Below are 27,316 nucleotides of genomic sequence, written 5' to 3'. Positions count from 1 at the left end.
CATATATCTTGTGAAGCTTTTAGTTGATTAAGGAAGATATCTAGAACAATATACTGGCACTGGATTTCATGACCTCAGGCAACTAAGCAGGGATTGACTGGGCACCTGCATAGCAGACCGACTTGCCTCTAAAGATGCCATAGACCACAATCATTAAACCCTGAAGCTCAGCACTGCCCATTTGTAGAACAAGTTCATCTATTGGGCTGCATCATAACCATATATTATCCCTTAGGGTGTTGGCAGAACTAGGGAAATGTCTATATTATCTATGACTCTTGCATGTAACTAACCTTCATACAGATGTAGATTCCATCTGAATTGAGTGAAGGTGTACTGGGCATGTCTGCTTTGCAAAGAGGCTAAAATCTTATGAAAGCAAACCAGGCTAAAAAAAAAAAACCACCTTACCAACACTTGTGCCTTTTCAACTTGCTATTAATCTTCCTAATTGTTTCATCCCAAAGTGGACCAGGGACACAGAGTAATAAATTATTTTAAATACAGGATTTCTTATGTTAGTTGAATTGACCTGTCTAGTATGATTCTGTGATTTTTAAACTTAGGGGTGGTGAGGTAATCATAGACTCACCGAATGTATGAAATGGAATGTGTCTTTATACCTCGGGCAGGATTTTATTAAATCATCCCAAGCACCTCTCATCTGAAAAACTCTACCGCTGCACTAGACAGATGGCATCACTGCTTAAAACCTATTACCTACCACACCGTCTCCAGTTCCTCTTCTCCGTCTCTGTTGCTCCATCCTGATGTTAACTACCAAGCAGCTGATGTGCATACTAGCAGCAGCAATCCAAGTCCACACCCACCATTGACCGTCTGGATAGCCTTCTCAGACCCCTGTTACTGCCTGCATCCAGGAAGGATGGACACTTCTACCCCTCTAATTGGCAGAACCCTTTGGAGGTGCTTCTCAACCAGTTGCAAACCCATCTGGCTGAATGCTATTTATTTTGTCCCATAATCTTCCCAGAGTTCCTGTCAGATGCTTCACTGAGAGCAATGTGCACATCATCTGCAGCATTTCTTTAGTCTACTTAGTTGGTTAGTTAGTTGGTTAGTTAGTTAGTTAGTTAATTAGTTAGTCCTTCTGTCATAAAAATGTTCTGGTTTGTCTGACACAACATGCTTGTCTTGAAAGCCGAGCTGGCATCGAATAATGATAGCATTCTTTATAAAAGGCTTGCAAATGTGCTCCTTGACAATCTGTTCCTGTGCTTCGCCAAATATAGACTTTTAGCAGGCCTGACGACTGATCCTCCTCCTTCCCCTTTTTGAATGTAGGTTGGATGTAGGATTCTGTTTTTCTTCTTCAGGCTTCCAGCACTTCACCATCTCTGATGACGTAAACTTTTACCAAGGAACAAAACAAAACAAAAAGCTCAGATTGACCGAATCTTCAGGTCTCAAGATCGACAGAATCTTCCAAACTGTTGTAAGCGTTCACCTAACACTCTTTTGTACGTTTAGCCCACGATGCAAATAAGTGCCAAGAATGTGGAGCCGAGCTCTTGATGGTCAAGGAGACCTCACCCTCCCAGTCTTTCCAGTTCCTGCTAGCCGGATGCGCCATGTGGGGACTCTGACAACCTGAATTGCAAAGGTAATCACAGGAGAAGCAAAGGGTACGTACATTCTCACTGAAAGGCGAATGAAGAGGAGGACACAAGCGCTTTGATTGCCTGCCTCTGCTTTCGTATATGAGGCAGCCGGTGCTTTTGGCTGGGAGCCCAGGAAAGGCTTTTGTAATCAAAACATGATCCTGTATGCAGTGCAACCAGTACTGAGAAAGGCTGACGGATGGCTCTCCTCTTTTAGCCCTGCTGTGGAATCTGCCGAGCTTCACCTCTGATGTCCAAAATGCACCATTCTGTGAGTGCCGCCTTTGTTGTAACCGGGAGGGATGTGGGGAGCCATTCTTGCATTCTGAAAAGCCAAGGAGTGACTATATTTTCTCTGCTTTTTCTTTTTTTTTTAAATCGCATTGTTGTCTCAGAGTCTTTTGTTTTCAGCCAAGGGATTGTTAGCTGGGTGACTGGGGAGGGCAAAAAAAAAAAAAAAAAAAAGGTGGCTTCCTTGCAGTAGATTGTTATGGGACTCTCCTTCCAGGCAGGCAAGTTAGATTCCCTACTCGCCCTTCCCAAAGAGAGGGAAGACGTATTTTTAGCAGAAATCAAAACAAAACAGAATGCTGGGTAAGGAAAGAGGCTTTCCACCCAAAGACTAGGAGGCTGGAGAAGATGCACCCATCTGTGCAAAGACTGGCAGTGCGCTGCCTGATCCTGTGAAGTGCTGGGCTGAGGCCCTATCCTGTCACTTCTCATCCCCTAGTGTTTCCCCCCCCCCCCAGTGCCCCAGCATTTCTCTTTCTCTTTCGGCCACATACCACCAACAACTGATTTGGGAAGCACACCGGGAAAATCCTAGTCATAGCCATAATCTGAGAAAAACATCAGCGACTGTCAATAGTGTAGAGTCAGTGGATCGGGCAAAATTTCTGTGAAACTTTCCTTTCCCACTTCATGCTTGGTTTTGACTCCCTTCCCACCCCTTCCAACATTTGTCTGATATCAATAAGGGTATTTCTGACTGAAGACTCTCTTCCCCTCCTCATCTTCCAGGGGCCTCTAGGTTTTTTGTTTTTTGTTTACCCCCAGCGGGCCAGCAAACAAGCCTTCTCATTCACAGCCACTGCACGTTTGTTCTGCTAGAGCCATTTATAACTCCCTGCCTGAATCACTGTACCATACGGCTTTCTGCCGGCGAGGGCAAAGGGGGTGTCACCTTCCATTTCCAATGCCCACCAAGCCAATGTTCTTTCCAGTAGCTTGGCAGCGAGAAGATCCCCTGACTGCAACACAGCAACAAACAGCCAGAAAGAAAAAAATGCTGACTCTGTGGCAATGCCTGGATCAGTGTGCACCAATCAACGAGTAGCTGGGTTTAATAGAGGGCCTCAAATTCTAGGGCATTTCATTTGAGTCCTTGTTCTCATTGTTTTGGCTCCTGCTGCTGCTATCTCTCTGTGAATCTCCATTCATTGGCACAAAATAAATAAATAAATGATGGGACATGCGATCTCAGTCTGCAATACTGTATATCCTGCTTTCCTGAATAGAAATACTCCTGTTCAGTGTTGTGCTAATCATGTAGTTATAAATGTGATATTATATTACATACATACATACATACATACATACATACATACATACATACTTGTATCTCCTAGCTGGTTAGATGCGAGAACAGTACTTTTCTTTCAAGGTAATCTCTGGATTGTAGAGTCTAGTTTGGGCAGAAAATTGTGAGAATCCTTGAAGTTAATCTGTTTTTTAGCTGCACTTGTAATATACTGGCTATAGTAGACCAAAAGTAGCTAGTGCCGCCATGATTATTAGTAGGAAATGTTGTCTGTAGTAGAGATCCAGTTTATCAGTTAAGGCTCACAAACTGGACTACATCTTCTTCATTTTATTAAAACGTTTTATCCGAAAGCCTCAGTTGACCAATACAATGAACAATGGAGTCAATATCTAAAAGGCCTATTTAGTGATTACCATGATATCAAAAAGTTTGGAATGCCAGAGGGATAAATATAAATCTGAATTCACCAATGAATGAAAAAATATGTTGTGTGTGTGTGTATGCGTGTGTATGAAGTGTAAGAAAAAGCACATAAAAAAACTCAAATGTGTGTTGTCTCATCTTGAAGCAAAGGTGTAGGTTTATTTGTGAATGAAAAGGCTAATATGTGTGTCAGACAAAATGAATTTGTTTTCTCTAGGTTGCTGTGGGTGTGTATGAAAGTAGAAATCCTTAGGTTAATTATAGCTGAGTGTTATGCTTCAGTGAATAATGATAAAGGAAAACCCAGATATGTTTTTGGAAACATTGTGCAATAATCTGAATTAATAATCTGAATTAATGTTCAGAGAGAACAAGGGATCTGCTAGGGTGACATAAATATGTAGGTGGGACTGAGACAAACACATGAAGAATGAGCTATGATAAGACTCAAGAATACATGAAAAAGGTGACTGGTGAATATCTGTTTAGAAAAATGTCTAGAAAGGTAACAGATAGGAGATTCAGTAGTTTGTTATGAGGAATGAAGGCCTGAAAGAAGTAAAAATAGTATGTACTAGAGCATGGCTGGCTGGGGAATTCTGGGAGTTGAAGTCCACAAGTCTTAAAGTTCCCAAGTTTGGACACCCCTGTACTAGAGTATGCTTCATCAATCTTGATACATAGAATGAGAGTTGCGTAGATCAGAAACAACATAAGTTAAATGCAATAGGAATGGGTGCAGGTAATTCTTGATTTATGACCACAATTGAGCTGAAAATTTCTGTTGCTAAACAAGACAGTTAAGTCAGTTTTGTCCCATTTTATGACCTTTTTTTGGCCAAAGTCGTGAAGTGAATCACTGCCGTTGTTAAGTGAGTAAGACGGCTGTTAAGTGAATTTGGCTTCCCCATTGACTTTGCTTGTCAGAAGGGTGCAAAGGTTGATCACATGACCCCGGGATACTGCAACCATCATAAATATGAGTCTGTTGCCAAGCATCTTAATTTTGATCACATGACCAGGGGGATGCTGCAATGATTGTCAGCGTGAAAAACGGTCATAAGTCAGTTTTTTCCCCATCCTGTTGTAATTTTAAATGGGCACTAAATGAACTGTTGTAAGTCAAGGACGTGTTTAAGAACTGTATGGTGAAACAAGAAGAGAGGGTCACGCATCAATGCGTATTGAGTGATTATGGATAGGCCAGGGGTGTCCAAACTTGGCTACTTTAAGACTTGTGGACTTCAACTCCCAGAATTCCCCAGCCAGCTCTGCTGGCTGGGGAATTCTGGGAGTTGAAGTCCACAAGTCTTAAAGTGGCCAAGTTTGGACACCCCTGGGATAGGCTATAAAAGTGAATAATTAGCGTAGTGATGTGATTTGATCATACAGGGAGGAAGACGGAAGATCAAATTTAGAGGAAAAAAAAGTCTGAGAAAATTGTCATTCAATGGAATTAATTGTAAAACTCCTTCCGTGGCCAAATATTATGGTTTTGAATTCCTTTTTTTAAAAAAAAAAAAAAATCTTGATTGGATGGAACTTTTTGAAAGCTGGACACTAGAGGGCACCAGAAGGAACTGAAGAATTTAAAGAGAAGTACATTTAAATTCGACTTACTAGAACGGAGCAAAATATATTAACATTCAACATATTGAAGTGTATTTTTTGATCAGTGGACTCAGAAATAAATTTTAAAGCATCCGCCTCTATGGATGCAGTAAATTTAAATAATGTTATGGAAGTGGAAGACGTTTAAGGGTGAAAACGGACATAGACTGCAAGAATAATATGGAAAAAGATGCTGGATATACAAATGAAACCTGTTGATGTCTTAATAATTAAAAGTATTAATTGATTTAAAATAATTGAAATACAAATGATTATTTGTACCCTATGTCTATCAATTAGTGTTGTACCTTATGATTCTTGAATAATGTATCTTGTCTTTTTATGTACACTGAGAGTATATGCACCAAAGACAAATGTGTCCAATCACACTTGGCCAATAAAAAATTCTAAAAGGAATATATAGATAACAAACCGAAAAAGTGATTCAGATAACTTTCTTATATTAAATGTATACTCATTTGTTAACACTTTGAAGAATTTTGTGAGTAAAAAAAGACCTTTGTGGCAATTAATGTAGATTTTCATATAAATATCTCCTAAAAGGTGCATTTTTCTAATATACACATCTTTTATAAACGATTTCCCTTAATTTAATGAATTTCATACATAATCTTTCTCTACAATCTTTGTTACATTTGGTCCTTATGTGATGTATACATTTTATGTAGATTTCTAATTATTAAATTGCTTTGCAAAACTTAAGGGAAAATGTTGATTTCGGGTTTTAGCTTCACCTAGGGTTGTGAATAGATTTCAAAAATTTAAATTAGGTAAATCTGCATTAGCATGCAAATTGAACATCCTATCCATTGTAGACAAATACCAAGACCTTCCTATATATGTAACAGACAGTCTTCTATATAACTTTAATAACTACCTCTGCACAAGAGTTACAATATTTTTCACTCTTGTGGAATGTGGTTGGGCCACCCTATATTTTTGCATTATGCGGCATTAAAAAAGCATCCTTCGCAATGAGCATTGCTTCAGTTCCATTCTGCATATGTACATACCTAATACTCAGCTTCCCATTTCATGATGCATTGCCTGGAGCTTATCCACATAATGAATATACAGGAGATTTTTTTAAAAAAATCTGACCAAGTAGTATTCAAATCAGGTTGGAAGCAGTTGCACAAAAATGCTCATGAAAATTCATCAGCTTGCAGAAGTGACCAATTCACTCATCTTGCAAGCCTGATGGAAGATAATAAAGAATCTTGTATTTCATTCTCCTGCAGGGAAAATTATTCAGCCGAAATAAAATTTGCATATTAAGCTGAAACTCTTGTCACCATCAATTTAGGTCTCTTTTTATTAAGAGCCAGGCTTAGAATTAAATTAAAAATATGGATGTGAAATTTGCACTGACCAACAATGTTCTCCCAACTCTGTAAATCAGGAAGGGTCTCATTGCAGTCCCCAAGTCTACTTGGCTGTAACCCATCTAGCTCCATAAATCCCCTGGCCGCCTCTTATCCTTGTTTATTTCTTCACTCTAACATTTCTTTTGGGTGACTATCAGACAATTACTCTGAGATAAGATGGATTTAATAAGCAGCTTTAGAAATACAGGTGCATTTCATAGTAGGGGCTCAGCAGTTTGACCTTCATTCTTTTGGCAGGTTTACATTTTTTTTGTTCCCTACTATCCTTTACGCCAGTGGTTCTCAACCTTCCCAATGCCACGACCCTTTAATACAGTTCCTCTTGTTGTGGTGACCCCCAACCATAAAATTGGTGTCTCGGTTCCTAAGACCATCGAAAATATGTGTTTTCTGATGGTCTTAGGTGACCCTTGTGAAAGGGTCGTTCGATCCCCAAAGGGGTCCTGACCCACAGGTTGAGAACCACTGCTTTACGCTATTCATTTTCTGCTAACCATTCATATTTTTAACTGGAGATTTTCTCTTAGCAATTTTTAAGTGAACAGTACATTATGTTTCCTACCAGGTGTCCACCTGATGTACAAGGAACAAAAGTTCCAGATTATTTGTTTGTTTATTTACATTTATTATTATAGCCACTGAACTCCAATACGTAACCCGTGTAGGATTTGGGAAGCTTTTTCTTACCCTGTTTTATTTATTTATTTTGTTTTAATATGAACCTTATCCTGCTCAATTTTTTCATCTCTCACTGTTCCCTTTTCCACCAGTGCAACTGAATTTATATTTAGATACCTTTTTTCAGATGTGGGTATCATTATGTGAATTTACATGATGGAATAAGGGCTTAAAAATGAATAAACAAAGTAATCAATTGAAAATTGATTCACTTTTATGAGATTGCCAGATCTTGCAAGATTTCAGCCTTGCCATCCAAAATCTCCCAATACTTTGGTATCATTGCCCTGAAATCTTCCAAAACATTTGCCTACAGCTCCGTCTCACATGTACTTTAGCACTTTGCAAAATTTAATATCTATCCCTCCATATACGAACATTATCTGTGGACAGCATACCATCTAAAAATGATGCAGTGTTAAACCTGGTTGTGTCTCTTTTCACCTTATTTGGCTCCCAATGTTTGGTTCCTTTTCCCATCAAAGCTGTCAAAAAGTTCACTATAAACAAATGACTAGTGGATTAAGTTCAGATGTAATGGAATTGTAGTTTCTGACTGCAAACATTTGTGTTTAAAGGAGATCCTGATATTTTTATACATTCTGAAATGGTAGGTATTTCAAATGCTATGTATGTTAAACTCTCATTCCATATGTGATAGTGTACAATTTCTGAAAAGTTTGAGGAAAATTTACGTACGTTAGTTACAGTCTGTGATGTAAATGAAACTATATTGTTCTACTAGAGGCTGTAATAAGAGACCTAAAAAATACAATATTTGTGCCTCAGATTCGACCATTTTGCAGCTTAATATATGAATATATGTGACTTTATCTTGATAGGGTTATCTGGAGAAAAAAAATCCTTAAAAAATGAATCATCTTTTTAAAAAATAGTGTACTAAAATGTAGACAAATGATTTCCTAGTTTCTGCAACCAAAGTACATCTGTATTTGAGATTCTGTATCAGCTTTTTTAACACAGATGCTTTCCTTTTGCAGACTATCTTGAAAAGATTATGTTCTTTGAAAGCAAAATCAAATTTTGCCTTCAAAATTCAGTAGCAAATTTAAAAAATTAAGATCTCAATGAACCTGGCTTTTAGGCCTTGGTATAGTATCATCTCAATCTATTTATAGAGCTCTCAACAACAATCTGTAAAGCATGCCTCTTGCTGTCAAAAATTTTAATATTTTATTTGTTCAATTATGCCAAATTGTTTGAGGCTTTATAGTTTAAGTAACAAAATCAAGTTAATAATTAGTGTTTGCCAAAGAATGGAAGCTTTTCTTCTTTATTTAATTCATTTGATTTACAGGGCTTACAGACTGCTTCAGTTGTAAACAGCTCTCTGTGTGGTTGGTTACATTCCAATCTCTGCAAATTGGGTTTAAACAATATAATAAAAAGAAAACAAATCAATACTATGATGCAACCCACAAATAGCACTGGGAGCAATCATTAGTGCAAACCAAAAAAATAAAATAAAAATAAACCAAAAGACTTTCCACTGTCAGAGAGAACATGGTCATAGCACAACAGCTCCAAGGCCTGTTGGATGAACTCTGTTTTAATGGCCTTACTAAACATCAGGAGGAAAAGGAATATCTGGAGAGCACCAGCACCATTGCGTGTCTTGTCCTGTAAGATTTTTGCCTCAGGGCTCACAGTTTTTAAGTAACCCCCAAGAAGAACCTATAACATCTCCATAATACCGTTTGGCCACTGGTGGCAGTGGGGGGATCTGCCCACACGCGCACGAGCAAACTGATAGTAAAATAAATTGAAACCCACCACTGCTTCAGAAGCTAACAACTTATTCAGATCTGTCAAAGAATTACATCGGTTGGAGTTAACCCTATCAATGCAGGTAGTTCTTAACTTACAACAGTTTATTTAGTGTCCATTCAAAGTTACAATGGCACTGAAAAAAGTGACATGACCATTTTTTACAGTTACGACCCTTGAAGAATCCCCGGGATCATGTGATCAAAATTCAGATGCTTTGCAACTGGTTCATATTTATTACTGTTGCTGTGTCCCAAGGTCATGCGATCATCTCTTGCGACCTTTTGACAAGCAAAGTCAATGGAGAAGCCAGATTCACCTAACTCAGTGATGGCGAACCTTCTTTAGCTCACGTGCCAAAAGCGGGGGGAGAGCTTCAGAGCTTCCCTGAAGCCTCCAGAGCACGAAAAACCGCCCCTATGGGCAAACCGGAAGTTCGGGAACGGACTTCCAGTTTGCTCGTAGGTCCGGTTTTAGCCCTATGGAACCTTCAGGAGGCTTCCCTGAACGCTCCCGTAGGGCTAAAACCGGCCCTATGAGCAACCCAGAAGTGACTTCTGGTTTGCTCGTAGGGTTGTTTTTTGCCCTCTAGAGCCTTCAGGGAAGCCTCCTGAAGGCTCCATAAGGCTAAAACCGGCCCTACGAGCAAACTGGAAGTCCATTCCGAAACTTCCAGTTTGTCTGTAGGGTCGGTTTTTCGTGCTTCTTCAGGCCTCCGGAGGGCAAAAAATGGCCTCAAAAGAAGGCCAAAGTCAGCGTGCCCTGCGCAACGCCTTGCCTGCCCTGACAAATGGTTCCGCATGCCACCTGTGGCACGCGTGCCATAGGTTCTCCATCATGGACCTAACTTATCAACTGCAGTGATTTACTTAATAATTGTAACAATAAAGGTAGTAAAAAGGGGCAAAACTCACTTAACAAATGTTTCACAACAACAGAAATTTGAGGCTCAATTGTGGTCTTAAGTCAAGGATTACTTGTAGTTAAAATGCTGCTGGAGAATAGCAATGGATGATAAAGTATAATGATACTTTTATACATGGTTTTTTGTTTTAAAAAACAAGGTTTAATTTTGTTCAGAATGAATTACTGAAGTACTAACAAGTACTTGTCAGACATGGTTTCAGTAGAATGACAGATATCACACTGGTCATATAATGATAAATAATATTCTGTATTATTGGCCATTGGTGGAACACCGCTAAAGGTTTTCTTTGTATTTTAGGATGTTGCTATGGATGATGCAGTGTTGCAGAAAAAAGAAGAGAAAGATGTTGAACTGGATAAAAAAATTCTAGCTCTGAGAAAGAAGAATGAAGCTCTCATGAGAAGATATCAAGTATGTATGAACTCTAGCTTCTACTTTCTAATAGTGTTGCTTAATATAGCACTAAGCACTTAGACTTATGTACCATTTCATAGTGCTTTACAGCCCTCTGTAAGCAGCTTACAGAATCAGGATACTGCCCCTAACAATCTGGGTCCTCATTTTACTGAGTTTGGAAGGCTGGAAGGCCGAGTCAACCTTGAGCCAGTCAGGATCGAACTCCTAGCATTTGGCAGAATTAGACTGCAATACTTCAGTCTAACCACTAATATGGTTTCAAATCCTTTAGTTAAACCTTTCATTCAATTTATAAGAAGTTGATCTGAAAGCTGTATCTGTTTAATTACCACGAATACTTTACAGCTCAGTTAGTGGCAACATAGTTACTACTGGGATTGGAATTTCAAATTACCTTTTTAAAACAATAGTTCTTTACAATAGAATTGAAAAAGTATTAAAAGTATATAAGAATCACATTTTAAAGAACCAAAGCAAACAGATTCACAAGTTCCTCTGCTCCTGCCTTATCCCTCTTAATGTTAGCTCTTAGTTGCTGCAAAGCTATCTTCAGGAAATAGAACAATTTAGAACAATTAATCAGTGGAACAACTTGCCTCCAGAATTTGTAAATGCTCCAATACTGGAAGTTTTAAAGAAGAGATTGAATAACCATTTGTCTGAAGTGCTGTAGGGTTTCCTGCCTAAGCAGGGGGTTGGACTAGAGGACCTCCAAGGTCCCTTTCAACTCTGTTATTCTATTCTAAACATTTTGGAACAAATTCTGGAACAGTTAATCTGCAAGATAATGGCTGGGATCCAGATTCACAGCTTATACTAAACCACAATGTGGTTTTGGGTTTAACATTTTGTACGAACTGATTCAAGTGCAATGTGTTCAACAAAATGGCTAAAATGATAGGGTTTGCTTAACACTCTTATCCACTTTTACTTAGTATATTTTATGCCGGCCTTGATTCCGGGTGACTACCTGCGCAAGGCTGCCTGCAGTTTTCTTGGCAACATTTTTCAGAAGTGATTTGCCATTGCTTCTTTCCTAAGGCTATGAGAGAATGACTGGCCCAAAGTCACTCAACTGGCCTTGTGCTTAATGTACGACTAGGATTCAAAGTTTTCCAGTTTCTAGCCTGGTGCCTCTAATAAACTGGTACCCCAGCTGGTTCTCTCTAATGCAACTTTTCAACTAGACTAAACTTTGCATGGCACCCTAACTTATAAATCCAATCACTTCTGCTGATTTACAATAATACAATGCAATACAATAGCAGAGTTGGAAGGGACCTTGGAGGTCTTCTAATCCAACCTCCTGCCTAGGCAGGAAACCCTATACCAGTGGTTCTCAACCTTCCCAATGCGGTCACCGTTTAATACAGTTCCTCATGTTGTGGTGACTCCCCAACCATAAAATTGGTGTCTTGGTTCCTAAGACCATTGAAAATATGTGTTTTCCGATGGTCTTAGGTGACCCCTGTGAAAGGGTCGTTCGACCCCCAAAGGGGTCCCGACCCACAAGTTGAGAACCACTGCCCTATACCATTCCAGACAAAAGGCTATCCAACATCTTCTTAAAGACTTCCAGTGTTGGGGCATTCACAACTTCTGGAGGCAAGCTGTTCCACTGATTAATTGTTCTGTCAGAAATTTCTCCTCAGTTCTAAGTTGCTTCTCTCCTTGATTAGTTTCCACCCATTGCTTCTTGTTCTACCATCAGGTGCCTTGGCAATAGTTTGACCCCCTCTTCCTTGTGGCAACCCCTGAGATATTGGCACAGCCACACAAATTATGCAAATGCCATGTTATAGAGAGAATAACATGCCCAGGGTCCACAAATACAGGTCACTAATACACTCAACTACCAAGTAGCTAACCACATTTTAGCTGAGCATGGTTGTGCAAATACAGCTTTTTGTGATTTTGTTATCCACGCACATGAGATAATACAGTGGTAAAGCATTGGTGTGTCTCAGAGGTGGTATTCAGCAGTGGAAATTATGAGTAGTTCGGAGAACCGGAAAATACCATCTCTGATTGGCCCCACCCCCATCTATTCTCTGCCTCCTAAGTCCCAACTGATCGGGAGGGAAAGGGGATTTTATAGTATCCTTCCCCTGCCACACCCACCAAGCCATGCCCACAGAACTGGTAGTAAAAAAATTGATTCCCACCACTGGTGTGTATGTATATTTAATGACAGCAAGAACTCTTTGTGGGAAACATATAATTTTTTAAAGCTTCTTTAAGTTTCTCTCTTGGCAATGCTGTTTCTAATGTTTACTTGTTTTGCTGTTGACAGCTGACCTGGTAAAAAAAAAAATATGTCACTTTTTCAGGAAATAGAAGAAGACAAGAAACAAGCAGAGCGAGAAGGAATGGCTGTCACTTCAAGGAAGGCTAGGCCAGATGGCCTTACCATCACCATCACCAAACCACATCATGTAAACACACACTGCCTTTTCTGCTGAAAAAGAAATGTTGGAATAGGACAGGAGATTCTAGCTACATTAGATTATTTTAGTAACAGGAAACCTTTGCCTTTTCCCAAACATTCTTGCACTGTTTCAGTGTAGTTGCTCCTTTTCTAGTTACTGCTGGGCTCCAAGCTGGACTCCCAAATAACTTGTGATCCTGGTTGTTGAATGCAAGTCTTCTTGCCTGCTTGTAAATAGCTGCCAATCTACAGATGTCACCTCCACTTCTTCATCTGTAGGTTGTTTGTTTTTACTTTTCCTGCTACACACACCCTTTTTTCTATTTGCTTTTGTAAAGTCAAAAGACTGGATGGGGTGAGGCTGCCTCTGGACATCAGTACATCCTTCAAAACATCAGGGTGCAGCTCAATTAGCCAGGCAGCTGGAATACTCCTGAGAAAATGTAGGAGTGAACATCTGGATGAATGTGGGAAGTGCAAAGAATGTATTTCTGATGGCTGCAGCTGCTTTTCCAAAGCACAGGCAGCAACTCCAACTTTACTTTCTCACATTTCCTAATCTAGTGCATATGTGTGATGGATTACTATTTCTATCATACTTTATCAATTTCCTTATGTAAAGATAGAAGAAACTGACCTGAGAAGGTGGGAAAACCTGAATAATCATAATACAATACAATAGCAGAGTTGGAAGGGACCTTGGAGGTCTTCTAGTCCAACCCCCTGCCTAGGCAGGAAACCCTATACAGTTTCAGACAAATGGCTATCCAACATCTTCTTAAAGACTTCCAGTGTTGGGGCATTCACAACTTCTGGAGGCAAGCTGTTCCACTGATTAGTTGTTCTAACTGTCAGGAAATTTCTCCTCAGTTCTAAGTTGCTTCTCTCCTTGATTAGTTTCCACCCACTGCTTCTTGTCCTACCCTCAGGTGCCTTGGAGAATAGTTTGACTCCCTCTTCTTTGTGGCAACCCCTGAGATATTGGAACACTGCTATCATGTCTCCCCTAGTCCTTCTTTTCATTAAACTAGACATACCCAGTTCCTGCACCCATCCTTCATATGTTTTAGTCTCCAGTCCCCTAATCATCTTTGTTGCTCTTCTCTGCACTCTTTCATATTGGTCTTGAGAAAGAAACAGGGTAGAAAGTAGGAAAAACATTACAGAATCAAACACAATGGAAAGTTTCTCTTGTAATGCTGCCAAGAAAACTATATCGATGTGTACATGAAGCTATCAGTAGTTGAGGATGACTTGACGTTTCTTTTAAATAGAGGTGGAAGAATTTGTAGAGCAACAGAGCACCAGGTTGTGAGCAGCTTAAATTGTAGTAAGAAAAATATAAAGTAGCAACTTTTAGATTAGTCTCTTAGGAATTTTTAAAAATATAATACATAGGTGCACATAATTCTTCTTTCTCATCTTCTGCATAAGATCATGGCCCAGTATGGAGGAAAGGAGATAACTGGATATGCTTAATCTGAAGACAGATGACTGAGAAGGAATATGATGTCACATTACAAATATCTGAAGGGATATCATACAGATGGACATGTCGGAATTCCATAGCACCTACTCTGGGGCTATATTACTCTACATTTTTTGTAATCTTAAATTACAAAAAGTGGGTGCCCTATCAAAATGACCTATCAATAACAGCAAGTTGATAGGAGATTGAAATATTAAATGAGGTGGTGAGATCTTCTTTTCCAGATGTGTTCAAGCAGGAGTAAGGCCGCCATCTCTCGCCTGAACAGGAGATTGAGCTCCAGGCCCAAGTGGCTCCTTCTAAGTCTGGAACTGTGATTCTAAACTATCTCCAGAGCTACTGCAGTCCTCATAATTATTTACACTCTTTCCCTAGGCTAATAGAATGTTACAGTATAAGAAAAGCTGCAAAGTAAATACAAAGATATACATATTGTCTCCACTAATTATACTTTAGACTTGTCTCCACTAGGGAAAGACTTTCAAATTACACAGCACATTTAAATTACAGTAGCACTTAGACTTATATACCATTTCATAGTGCTTTACAAACGTCTCCAAGCGGTTTACAGAGTCAGCACATTGTCCTCATTTTACTGACTTGGAAGGATGGAAGGCTGAATCAATCTTGAACCAGTCAGGATCAAACTCCTAGCAGTCGGTAGAATTAGCCTGCAATACTGCATTCTAACCACTGCTCTCTTAGTATAGTTTCAAATCCTTTCGTTAAACCTTATAAAACTCTATCCTTTCTACTGCCTTATTTTTTTCTTCAGTTTATTTATGTATTTATTTATTCACCCACATGCCTGGTAGTTCACCACAGTCATGGTGATGATAGCAATAGCACTTAGACTTATATACCACTTCACAGAGTTTTAGAGCCCTCTCTAAGCGGTTTCCAGAGTCCATATGGCCCCCAACAATCTGGGTTCTTATTTTACTGACCTCAGTCAACATTGAGCTGGTGAGGATCGAACCCCTGGCAGTCAGGAGAATTAGCTTTCAATACTGCATTCTAAGCACTGCATTACTACGGTTCATGGTTTTATGAAACAACTCAATAGATTATACAATCCAGTGGTGGGTTCCGGATCCTGTTCCAACCGGTACGGTTGGAATGGGCCCGGTGGCATCCACATGGACGCGTGCAGTGCACGCATGTGTCTTAGCACCTCCGTGAACCTCCGTGACGCTCCAGCTGCTCAGCGGAGCGTCACGCAGGCGCTGTAAGTGCCATGTGCATGCGTGGAAGCGCCGAAGACTTAAAAGACTGGTAAGGAGCTTGGGCAGGTGGGCGGGTGGGCCCTCTGGAGCACTGTACTGGAACAGTATCCAGTACTCCGGGCAGGCTCCAGTACGCCTGTACCGGGGCGTACCACCTGCAACCAACCACTGATACAATCCCTTCAACACAATTGAATGGCCACAATTCAATTTATTTCCTTATCACTCTAATTCGTGTAGCATAATCAGCCTTTGACTTTGCATTGGTAAACATGTGGTATCATTTGTAATTTGCATTGGTAAACATGTGGTATCATTTTTATTGTGTAGTGGGCTTCAGTAGGCAAGAACAGACCAGCATAGATACAACAGCATTTATTGACTCAAAACTGGAACTGTAGAATAACAGAGAAATCCCAGTAATTTATACTCTGGGCCCACAAGGCCTTAATTACAGTACTTGAAAAAGCCCACCCAAATATGAATGTTCTAAGTTTCCCTCCAAAACAGTTGCAGTTAATAGTTAACATCTTCTAAAGGTTAGTTTCACTTTAGCAGAGTGAACAGTTAGGGTCATCTAAAGGTTAGTTTCACTTTAGCAGAGTGAACAGTTAGGGTCATCTAAAGGTTAATTTCACTTTAGCAGGGCTTAACACAACTATATATATATTCAATACGTAACAATTTTGTTATTTCTTTTTCCAGATTTGGGGCTGTTCTTCAATCTTAAAAAAAACCCAACCCTACAGTGTTTATATTCCTGGCAAAGAGAATGTTGGGGCAGATTTTTCTTGAATAACTTCACATTTTGCTAAAAAAAAAAAAAAAAAGTAAAAAATAGCAGCGCTCCTAATTTTTGCAACCACCTCCCTTCCATTTGCAGGAGAAAAGAATTGTGAATGAGAAGTGGGGAAGCAGTTGCTCTTCTGCCTCAAGCTTTGGGGTTGGTAGTGAGGAAGACGATGAAGAAAGTGATCACGTCTTCACATTCAGGATGGGGAAACGGGTTCAGTTGGCCGTGACCATGGACAACAAAGGCAAGGTGGGTCTAAGGACCTTTCCAATCTTTAGAGGTGGCACTGCAATAAAGTAGTTGGGAAAAATCTCTTGCTTACTTTCCTACAAACAAAACTCTGCACACCTTGTCTGTAGTATTTTTTCCTGTTTTTTTCAGTTCTCTTGGATTTTGTGTTAATTTTAAAGATGTTATATTATGCATTCAGTAAAAAAAAGCTATTACAGATTTTTCTGTATGTGTTTCAGCAGCATCACAAATTCAAGAATAGATATTAACACATTAGATTATGCTATAAATACTTTAGCTTTTCTTTAGTAACTATCCCCTGGGAATTAATTTCCATTCATAGATATACTGTATCGTTCTAGATTAATTAGCTCTTCGAGTTTATTTATTTATTATGGTGCCTGTGACTCTGTGAATTATGCAATAAAACAAATGAAAATAATAATCAACCAACATGATTCTTAAATACGTTGCTTATCCACTAGCTAAATCAGTGCTAAAGACGTACTGGAATACATACTTTTTTATCTACTTGGTCCCCAGATCATGTCATTCATATCCACCTCCCAGTTCATGCCTCTATTTGGCCAGTTCTTGGCAGCACATTGTATGGTGACCAGGACTGAGGAGAAAAGACATGGTTCTGGGCACTGTGGATCACATGGGAATATAACTGCAAATCTCATCAAACCTTGAAAAAAAGTTCTCCATGACCTTTGATTAATACATTATACCTTGTTTAAACAATAGTGGTTAAGAAGGACTACACCAAGAAGACCATATTCAAGTCCTCTCCAACTATGGAGCTTATTGGGTGACTTTTAACCCGCCATTATTTCTCTGCTCAATATCCTTTACTTGGGATAAAATGAAGGGAGACTCCTTGTCAATTCCATTATACCACAACGGATAAAAAGGTTCTAGCACTTGTAGTAGAGAGTCGGACTAAACCAAATCTAGTCCTGCCTTAGCACAAAACCAGGTGGGTAACCTTGTGCCATTCAATCTGTCTCTCTCAGTCTTAGGAAACAGGTAATGTCAAACTACTTTCAAAATCTTGCCAATCGTCAACTATCTCGAAGGCACCAACTAAAAGAACTCGTAGTATTTTTATATTGCTCATATCCAAGGATTAATAATATATACCCGTGTTTTCCCCAAAATAAGACAGAGTCTTATTTTCTTTTGACCCCTGAAATAAGCGCTTGGTCTTATTTTTGGGGACATCTTATTATTTTTGAGGTGCAGAAGGCAGCGAGCGTGGTCACCTCATGGCTGCTGCTGTGTTGCAATATTTTCAGGGAGAGCTTATTTTGGGGGGAAGGCTTATTTTAGCACATGCGCCCAAAAGCCCGATTGGGCTTATTATCTGGGGAGATCTTATTTTGGGGGGAAACAGGGTAGCACAAAATCACTTTTATTTATCATATTTAAAATAATTTACCTAGGTCAGCAGAGACTCTAAGTGACTTTTATAAATCTAAATTATAGACAATTTAGCTTTCTGGAAGTACATTCTGCTGTACTTGGAAATATTCTGCTTCTAAGGAAATATGCACAGGATTACGGTGGAAATATATTACCCAGTGTCAGCCTCCAGGTAAACCAGACATAGAAATCAATTTGACAGGAAGGCTAAGACTACTTTTACTGAGATTAGTTACAATAACAGAATCTTGCAAGTTTGATTGACTGTACCTCTTCTTCCTTGTTTTGCTCCAATGAATTAAGGAGGGGGCCTATCTGAGGTGCTTCCAAATGTTATCTCATTGCTCTAACCTAAAAATGATTCAGTTTAGGTAATATTCCTTGCATACAGTATTTCTGTCAAGGTAATAATCCTTACTTTCTAATCTAAAGACCTCCAATGAGTTTGATATGAAAGTAGATTTAGCATCCTTCTGTATACTTTTATTTAGTTTTTCATCGTTTCTGCTGAGAAAGATTCACCCAAGCTTCTTATTTCAACAAGTTTTAAAACTGATTTCCCAACACAAGTTAGAACCTGACCCAACAAACTTTATAACAATGAAATTGAGTCATAATGCATAACACCATTTATTCAAATGCTTTTAAATAGAATTGATATAATTATTAGGAATACTATAATTATTATTGATAATGACCTATTGGTGGTGATCTTTATGCGAGAAGGTTCCACTTACTCAATGGAGGAAGGTATGCTATAGATTAGAATCTATTAGTAGATTTTTTTCATTAGACCAAAAAGGATCCAATTTGGGTAGGTCACCGGGACCAGAGGTTTAGTCTTCCGAGCTTTTGGACTCCTACTGGAGCCCATCTTCAGGGAACTTCTCTCTCACCTGAATGTAAACTTCTCTCACACACATTCTGATGAGACAGAAGTTCCCTCAGGATGGGCTCCAGCACGAGTCCGAAAGCTCGGAAGATTAAACCTCTTGTCCCGGGGACCACTCAGATTAAATTCTGCAACATTATCCTGGGACATGTATATTTAACTTCATTTGTGAGCTCAAAAACAGTTTCTAGCTTGTTGACTTAACAGCAAACATGGAAGATCTGCCCCAGTAATCAGACTGATTAGAGAGAATAGATTTCTGTGGAGAATTAGTTGTTGCAAACTGTGATACAGAAATCAGATTCATGGCTTTAGCATTCTATTTTATTTCTCAGCCTCATATCCATTTTCCTAAGCTATTCTTTGGCACCCATCAGAAGTTCAAAAACCTCAGAATTTTCATAAAACAAAGTAGGTGACAATTTATTGTTGATAGGCAGCAACCCAAAACAAGGTATTCTTAATAAAAGGTCAAACCCAAAAATGACAGTGTCCTAACACTACCACGTGTTTGTTGTAGATTGATAGATAAACACTTTGAGTTTGTCAGGGATTTTTTCCCCTCCTGGTTTATTGTGTCTGAGCTTTCAGTCAGAACCTCTCCAAGCGGAAAGAAAGTATGACACTTCTACTTATGCTTGGCACCAAAGTTAAGGTCATTTTCTAAGCCACCACACTTCACATGGATTACAAGGGATGTGAAACAGAGTGTGGAATTGTCTGTCAGGAAGAATATGTAATTCTCATTCGTCCCTTTGCAGGGAAAGCGGGTTGTCCGAGAAAAATGGGGATCTGAGGATCCTGGGAATCCAGCAGAGGTCCCAGATATCAGCGAAGAAGAGAGGGATGAGAGGCTTGCTTTCTGTAGAGGAAGAATGCAGATTGCTATTACAATGGAAAACAAAGGCAAGGTGAGCGCTTTCCAAATTCCTCCCAAGAGTTTCGGTTCTTGTCTAGAATTTTTGTGCTAATTTTAATATATGTTGATAGGGGAGCCAATTTCTGATGCAGAGACAGTGGCTGTTCTCTTAACAGCTTCTGGGAAGGGGAACCTTTGGAACAGATTCTGCATCTAAATGGCAATAATCCACTTAGCCAGCTGCTTCTTCCCTGTATGGTAGGACAAAATTGATGTCCAGCTTTATTGCAGTTGCACAAGGAGAAAGGGAAGGAAGCTTTTTGCTGCCAGGGACACTTGGTGATCATTTTTAATGATGGCGACTGGTTAAATTTACAGCAATCCTCTTTGGAGTGAGGAAAAACAAGGGCACTACTAAAAATACCAGGCCATAGAGACTCATTGCTTTTTTTCCTGGGACATTTTAGCAGACTTCACTTTATTCCTCTTGTTGCTGTGCTGCACAATTTTGTCCCTCATTGGTTGTAGTGGCTCATGCTACTTAGCCTAAAAGATCCCAGGATAAAAAAACCAGGACAATTCATACATCAGGCAGGCTTCATCTCTCAAATCCTTTGGGATTAAGCTTTGTCGCTGTCCCTGGCCCCTCCAGTTCTTTTTCACACCCAGTTTTCCTGAGATGGGAAATGGGCAAAATGACAAGGACTCAGCTCTTTGAAAAACTGGTCCATCCCAATGACAGCCTAGAAAGAGATTCATCATAATAGACAGTGGCAGAAAATCAGGAGTTTGGTAGCATCTTTCATGACTAACAAATTGTAATAAAAGGCATAAACTTTCATGAGTTGCATCTGATGAAGTCAGTTTTAACTTCAACTTTTAATAAAACATTTTAGGTGGAAAAAGTGCTACCAGATTCCTGCTTTCCCCCCCAAAACAGAATGATAGAATTAAAATCTCTAGTATAGAAAATGGCAAAAAAATGACATTCAATATTTATAAGCCAAACTTATGCATACGGTAATTATGCTTGATATAATTTTAATTTTTCAATTTTATGTGAATTGAAACTTTTAAATTACTTTTATAGCTTAGCATATTATATGAACTCAACTGACTGTAGGTTGTTCAATAAATCACAGCTAAAACAGACCACAACTTAATGTATGAACCCAATCAAGTCTACTGATTGTATTCTCTTGAAATAATAATTGCATGATTTCTTTTAGCTCGAAAATTTCAAACTCTTACTGAGTTTGAGGATGGAAGACATCAAATTTGGTGCTGGTTTTTAGCAACAATACATCCAAAGGATAAAGCCCCTTAGGAACAAATGCTAAACATTTTAATTGCTTGATTTTATAGCTTTTAGGTGATTTTGGAAAATAACAGAATTGGAAGGCACCTTGCAGATCTTCTAGTCCAACTCCCCGCTTAAGCAGGAAACCTTATAACATTTTAGTCAAATGGTTGCCCAATCTTTTCTTAAAACCTCCAGTGTTGAAGCACCCACAACTTCTGGAGACAAGTCACTCCATTGATTAATTGTTCTAGCTATGAGAAAAAATCTCCTTAAGTTCTAGGTTGGTTCTCTCCTTGACTAGTTTTCCTCCATTGCTTTTTGTCCTGCCTTCAGGTGCTTTGGAGAATAAGTTGAATCCCCTTTTCTTTGTGACAGATATTGGGAAAACTGCTATCATATCACCCCTAGTCCTTCTTTTCATTAAACTAGACATTCACAATTCCTGAAACCATTCTTTATGTTTTAGCCTCCAGTCCCCTAATCATCCTTGTTACTCTTCTCTGCACTCTTTCTAAAGTCCCAACATCTTTTTAATATTGTGGTGGCCAAAACTGGATGCAATATTCCAAGTGTGAGCTTATCAAGGCACTATAAAGGGGTATTAATACTTCATGTGATCTTGATTTCATCCCTCTATTAATGCAGCCTAGGGCTGTGTTGGCTTTTTTGGCAACTGCAGCACACTGCTGACTCATATTTAAGGGATTGTCCACTAGGACTCCAAGATCAGCCTCCTGTCTCCTAATCATCTTTGTTGCTGTTCTTGGTTCTCTTCTCAAACATCGTCATCTGTTTTTATATTGTGGCGAGCAAACTGGACGTAATATTCCAAGTGTGATCTTATTTTTCATTGGCTGCAAGTGTCTATAATAAGTTGAGAACATGTTATCCTACACAAGGGAGAATCTGACTCAGAGCTGTTGTTTTTGCCATTACGTATGAGATGTATATGTTGTCTTACTTAAAAGGCATATCACTACTGGATTGTGAGCAAGTAGACAGAATGAGTTTCTTTATACATATGTAGCTTGTGCATCTATATGGAAATGATTTTGAGCACTTGTGATAAAAGAGAATAATCTGGAACAGCAGATTTGATGTTTTTCACTACCTCCATCCTCAAGTTTGTAAGAGCTTGAAAACTTAAGAGCTAGAAAATGCAATAATTATCCCAAAAGGTGGCAATCAGCAGGTTTGATTCCATTTTCTGAGGGTTATTATGCCTAATCTCAGCAGGTCGCAGCACCTGCCTATCCTTGAATGGGCTCAGAAACTAAACTGGGTTATATCAGGCCATGGTTTTTATTTGACATCATTGGGAAATGGGATTGCTGGCTAGCCTGGGAAATGACAACAACAACAATAAAAACCCAGGACAAGGTAGTGAACAATTATTTTGAAATTGCTCCCAACAAAAGCATAGAGGTGAAACTTGCATTATGGAAGATTTTACTTTACCTAGTGGTTGCTGCTACTTTTGGTCAGCTGGAGTTTTGCAGCCCAGATATAGCTTGCATAACCAAGCAATAGGTAAACATTCACAAATTCTTCAAGCAGAGTTGTTCTAAATGACATTTTGTGGTTATGATCAGGAGACAGTTCTAGTCTTATAATGATTGATTGACTGACTGTTTGTTACCAAATCAGTGTCGATTCTTAATGACCATATACTGTAGATAGATTTTCTCCACAATGTTCTTTCTCTGGCATTGTCCTTTAGATCAGAGTTATGGTAGTAGTCATAACTGTAACACTATCCCCAAACCATGGAGCTGTTTTTCAGAGGGAGTGTTTCCGCTTCTGGACCCATCACGGGAGCAGCTAACGTACAGGAATTCAGTTTTCTAACCGTGCATCCATTGCTGTTGTAATTGAATCCATCCACTTTATTCTGGTGGTCCTCTTCCTCTCTTTCCTTTTACTTTTTCTGGTATTGTAGATTCCTCCAGAGAGCTTCTGTAGCTCTTTACGTAATGTATCCAGAGTAGGATAGTTTGAGTATGGTCATTAGCGTCTCAGGCAAGAATTCTAGGCTGACTTATTTGGTTATTTTTTCTGTTCTTTTCTTGACATGTGTGTTTGTTTCTTTTCATGGTATTCCCATGGTATTCCCAAAGGCATCAATAACTTTTCTATCCCACTTCTTCAAATTTTAAATTTTACTTTCACTTCCATAGAAAGTCAATCTTGTAATAGTAATAGCAACAGTCAATTTACTGTCTCAAACCATAGTAGGTTACAACCTAAGGTTCTGCGCAGAGGTGGGTTCTGCTGGTCCGGCCTAGTTCAGCCAAACCAGTAGTGGAATTCAGGCCTGGGTCGCAGAACCAGCAGGGACCCAGGCCTGCCACACCCCTGAATTGGTTCCCTTGCTGCTGCTTGGCCGCTGCCATTTTGGATTTTATTTATTTATTTATTTATTTTATTAGATTTCTAGACTGCCCCCTCTCCCCGAAGGGACTCGGGGTGGTGTACAGGTACAAAATTAAGACCATACAATCGATAATAAATGTAATTAAAATCGGATTAAACAGACCCCTGTACAAGTTTATAAAAATTAAAAAACCTAACCTTAAAACCAAACTGTAAAATTTTAAATACAAACTGAGTTGGGAAAGCTTGAATTAGGCCAGGCCGGCTAGCTGAAATAGGTGGGTTTTGAGCTTCTGGCGGAAGGAGCGGAGGTCCATTTTAGTGACTGTGCGTGCGCAGCTCAGTGTAAATTGTTCTTTCGTTTACATTGTGTACAATTTATACATGTTGCGCACGGGTTGCGAACTAGCACTAACGCCAGCAGCAATCTGCCCCTGGTTCTACGGTGGGAGGTCTCCCTCTGACAGTAAATGCTGCTTTTTAAAGAGTGTATTACTTTAGGCTTCCTGGGCCAAAGTTTCCAAACACATTTAAGACTGCCTGAAACTGATGAAGCCTAAGTGATTTGCTGCTGACAGAGAAGATTAACCCAAGAACAGCACCTTTTGTGTGTGTCCTTTATGCTCCACCGGGTGCAACGCAATGGCAGTGGGAGAGTGCCCTGGCCTCACTTTTGCCTGAAAAGGGAGAAGAAAATGTTCCATGCTGAAGGGGGAGGTCTATAGAACTGTGCAACCCTAGATGGACCTAGACTATTTTTTTTTTCATGTGCGATGTTTGATGGACCTGCTGGGAATCAAATGGACGCACTGAATCAAAGAGTGTAAATCATGCGTGGGAGAGACAGCTAACAGAGCCGGCTCAGGGTTCTCCCTAACAGCCAGCATTTTCCCAGCAACAGTGCACCATTGTCCCTGAGCCCAGGGCTCCTGGAGGGAAGAACACGGATATTTGATCCTGGCATTTCAAAGGGTTATAAACAGTACATTTGGCAGCAACTGCCTTTCTTATGGAAGGCTATGTGTAACCTGGTGCTGTGCAGACTCTGCCAGACGATTGCAATATGTTAGTTTAAACAACACAAAGCTGGCAGAGAGAAAAGTGAAGAGGCACAGAAGGACAGGGATCCTACTTTATTTCTAATTGGGTTTGCTGCGTCTACGGTTTACACACTAAAAGACACTTCACAAAAACTGCTATCTTCGATACTGTCCAGCCGACTCGCCATGGCCAACTCGCCATGGCCGACAACTTGCCATGGCCAACTTGCCACAGGACAACTCACTGCAGGACAATTCAATTTAATTATTTAAAATAATTTAAGAATCATCTTAATTTTAGCTATTCACATTTTATTTTGTCCCTCCTTTGGCATCCCTCCTTTAAAGATTCTACAGGGCTATTTCTTCGATATTAGTGTAACTCCTGTCCCATGGCAAGTTGGCTGCAGCAAGTTGGTTGTTTGAATCGTTGGAACAACGTGGAACTTTTCTGATGGAAGAATACCCTGTAAGGCAGAGTTAGCAACAGGCAATAGCAATATATCCCTGACCTGCAGGGGGAACATTGTCCTCAGAACCTGACTCAGTCTTTTCAGATTTTGTGTCTGCATCAGTGGTGGGATACCAACGGTACGCCCCAGTATGGGCATACCGGTGCCTGCTGGGAGCACCAGGTACCGTTCCCGTACGGTGCTTGGGAGGGCCCGCCTGCGCACGCTCCTTACCTGTATTTGAGCTGTTTGGGGCTTCCGCACATAGAGCGTATGGCAACTGTGTGATGCTCCATCGAAGAGCTGGAAGATCACGGGTTGTAAGTATGCATACGCGTGCTGCGTGCATGGGCACATTCATGTGGTGGATGCCCGGCCCCATTGCACTATACCAGTTGCACCAGGATCTGGAAACCACCACTGGCTTGCATGATGCAGTGTGGCTTTTCTTAAAGTAAACAGCTGTTGATTAATTAGTGCCAACTTATTTACTGAACATTTTAACTACAGTTTTCCTGAAAACATTTTATTTATCAAAATCAGAACAGCCCGACTTGTAAGATTCTTTTATGATAACCATGCTCAATAAAATCTGCTTTAGTCATCCAATGAAGTTGATTTCATGGTCTAATCTGTCCAATGAGATCGACATCCTCCCCCTTACAACTGCTGTCACTTATTCAAGAAGGAAAGAAACCACTGCAAAACAGTGTCCTTAATTTCTAATTCTCATAGGCATTCTACACCATAGTTGGTGATATGAAAGACAAAAGAGGACCAGGAGAGTTACATTGTCCCATCAAGTTCCTGACAGAGATCATCCATAGGGTGACCATTGCAATTCTAGCTGAATATCCAGGCCTGACTGAAAGGGGTTTAAATAATTTGTTATCTCTTCATCAGGTTTCTGTAGTTATACTTCTACAATTAATTAATTAAATTCTGGCCCATCTTGCCAGAAGGCAATTCTTTCCCCTCTTTTCTAAAAAGCCTTTTCCAAATGGGGAAGACAAGGATGTTGCGGCTCAGTGGCTAAGACCCTCAGCTTGTTGATCAGAAAGGTCGGCGGTTCGGCAGTTAGAATCCCTAGCACCGTGTAACGGGGTGAGCTCCCATTACTTGTCACAGCTTCTGCTAACCTAGCAGTTTGAAAGCATGTAAAAATGCAAGTAGAGAAATAGGAACCACCTTTGGTGGGAAGGTAACAGCGTTCCGGGTGCCTTTGGCTGGCCACATGACCACTGAGACATCTTTGGACAGCGCTGGCTCTTCACCTTTGAAATTCTAGGGGGTTTCAAAGCACTGCCCCCTACAGTCGGGAATGACTAGCACATATGTATAAGGGCAACCTTTACCTTTAAATGGGGAAGGTTAGAGACTGGGCAACAGTTGCCTAATTCATTAGATACAGGAGGAAGTTCTCATTCAACCACATTCTGCAAGGTTTCTCCTATCCTGAGATGGCATAGACCAGTGTTTCTCAACATTGGTCACCTGAAGATGCGTGGACCTCAACTCCCAGAATCCCCCAGCCAACAGAGCTGGCTGGAGAATTCTGGGAGTTGAAGTCCACACATCTTCAGGTGGGCCAAAGTTGAGAAGCACTGGTGTAGACCATCTCACAGATTGAGACATTCATCCCCAATTCTTGTGTTTCCCAAAAAAGCCAGGTAAGACATGGATTTAGCCTACATGGGATAGACATCATCTATCACATTGCATTATCTTCTTCCTTAGAACCAATAAGTCAAAATGAAATCCAGATAACACTGAGGGATGTTAACCACTCATCTCCCGTAACACCATTTATACAAAATCCAAGCCATCTCATTCATATCTTTTCACTCACCCATTCGTTTTGTTCCATTTTCAGCAAAAGACCATAAGATGTGTCCAACCTTTATAAAAGTATTTATTGCCTTCTCCCTGATCAAACAGTTCAGTTTCACCATTTCAAAAGTTCTTCCATCTTTATAATCCCAGACTTGGTAGCTTAACAAGGCTGGTTTCTCTATGGTCTAAACATGTCAGTTGATGATTCCATACTTGTTATTAAAAGAACATGACATTTTTAGTGAATTGACAATCCATTCTTTTAATCCAAAATCATGGTACTCTAAGGGAACCCCAGAATCTAGCAAACCCTGATTTTAGCACAACCATCTAGCACAGCGATGGCGAACCTTTTTTGGCTCGTGTGCCACAAGTGGGGGGAGTGCAGGGGGTTGTGTGTGGGCGTGCTGCACCCATAATGCAATGTGCGACCCCCAGTGCGCATGCGCGCACAACTGGCGCAACCCCCCCCCAATTTTTACATGCTTTTTTTACCCTTCCCAAGCTCCAGAGGCTTTATAGGAGCCTGGGGAGGGGAAAAGAGCCCCCC

General features: G+C 40.0%; 1 protein-coding gene across 6 annotated transcripts in view; it reads left to right on the top strand.

The window, feature by feature from the left end:
- Window positions 1–1,440: 1,440 nt before the first annotated feature.
- CCDC9B (coiled-coil domain containing 9B) overlaps window positions 1,441–27,316 on the top strand; it is a 55,250-nt gene continuing 29,374 nt past the window's right edge. For 3 of the 6 annotated variants that reach the window (XM_081934831.1, XM_081934827.1, XM_081934832.1), the window contains exons 1-5: window positions 1,441–1,893; window positions 10,300–10,413; window positions 12,750–12,854; window positions 16,446–16,604; window positions 19,668–19,817. In XM_081934831.1, coding sequence (XP_081790957.1) covers window positions 1,873–1,893; window positions 10,300–10,413; window positions 12,750–12,854; window positions 16,446–16,604; window positions 19,668–19,817 — 549 coding nt within the window. In that variant the 5' untranslated portion in view covers window positions 1,441–1,872. Of the gene's footprint in view, window positions 1,894–10,299; window positions 10,414–12,749; window positions 12,855–14,354; window positions 16,135–16,173; window positions 16,605–19,667; window positions 19,818–27,316 lie in introns of those variants that run through there. The other 3 variants (XM_081934829.1, XM_081934828.1, XM_081934830.1) reach the window with 3 other exon arrangements.

This window comes from Natrix helvetica (assembly GCF_964273705.1).
Source record: "Natrix helvetica genome assembly, chromosome: 1".
Lineage (NCBI taxonomy): Eukaryota > Metazoa > Chordata > Lepidosauria > Squamata > Natricidae > Natrix > Natrix helvetica.
This window is presented reverse-complemented; position numbering and strand designations above follow the sequence as displayed.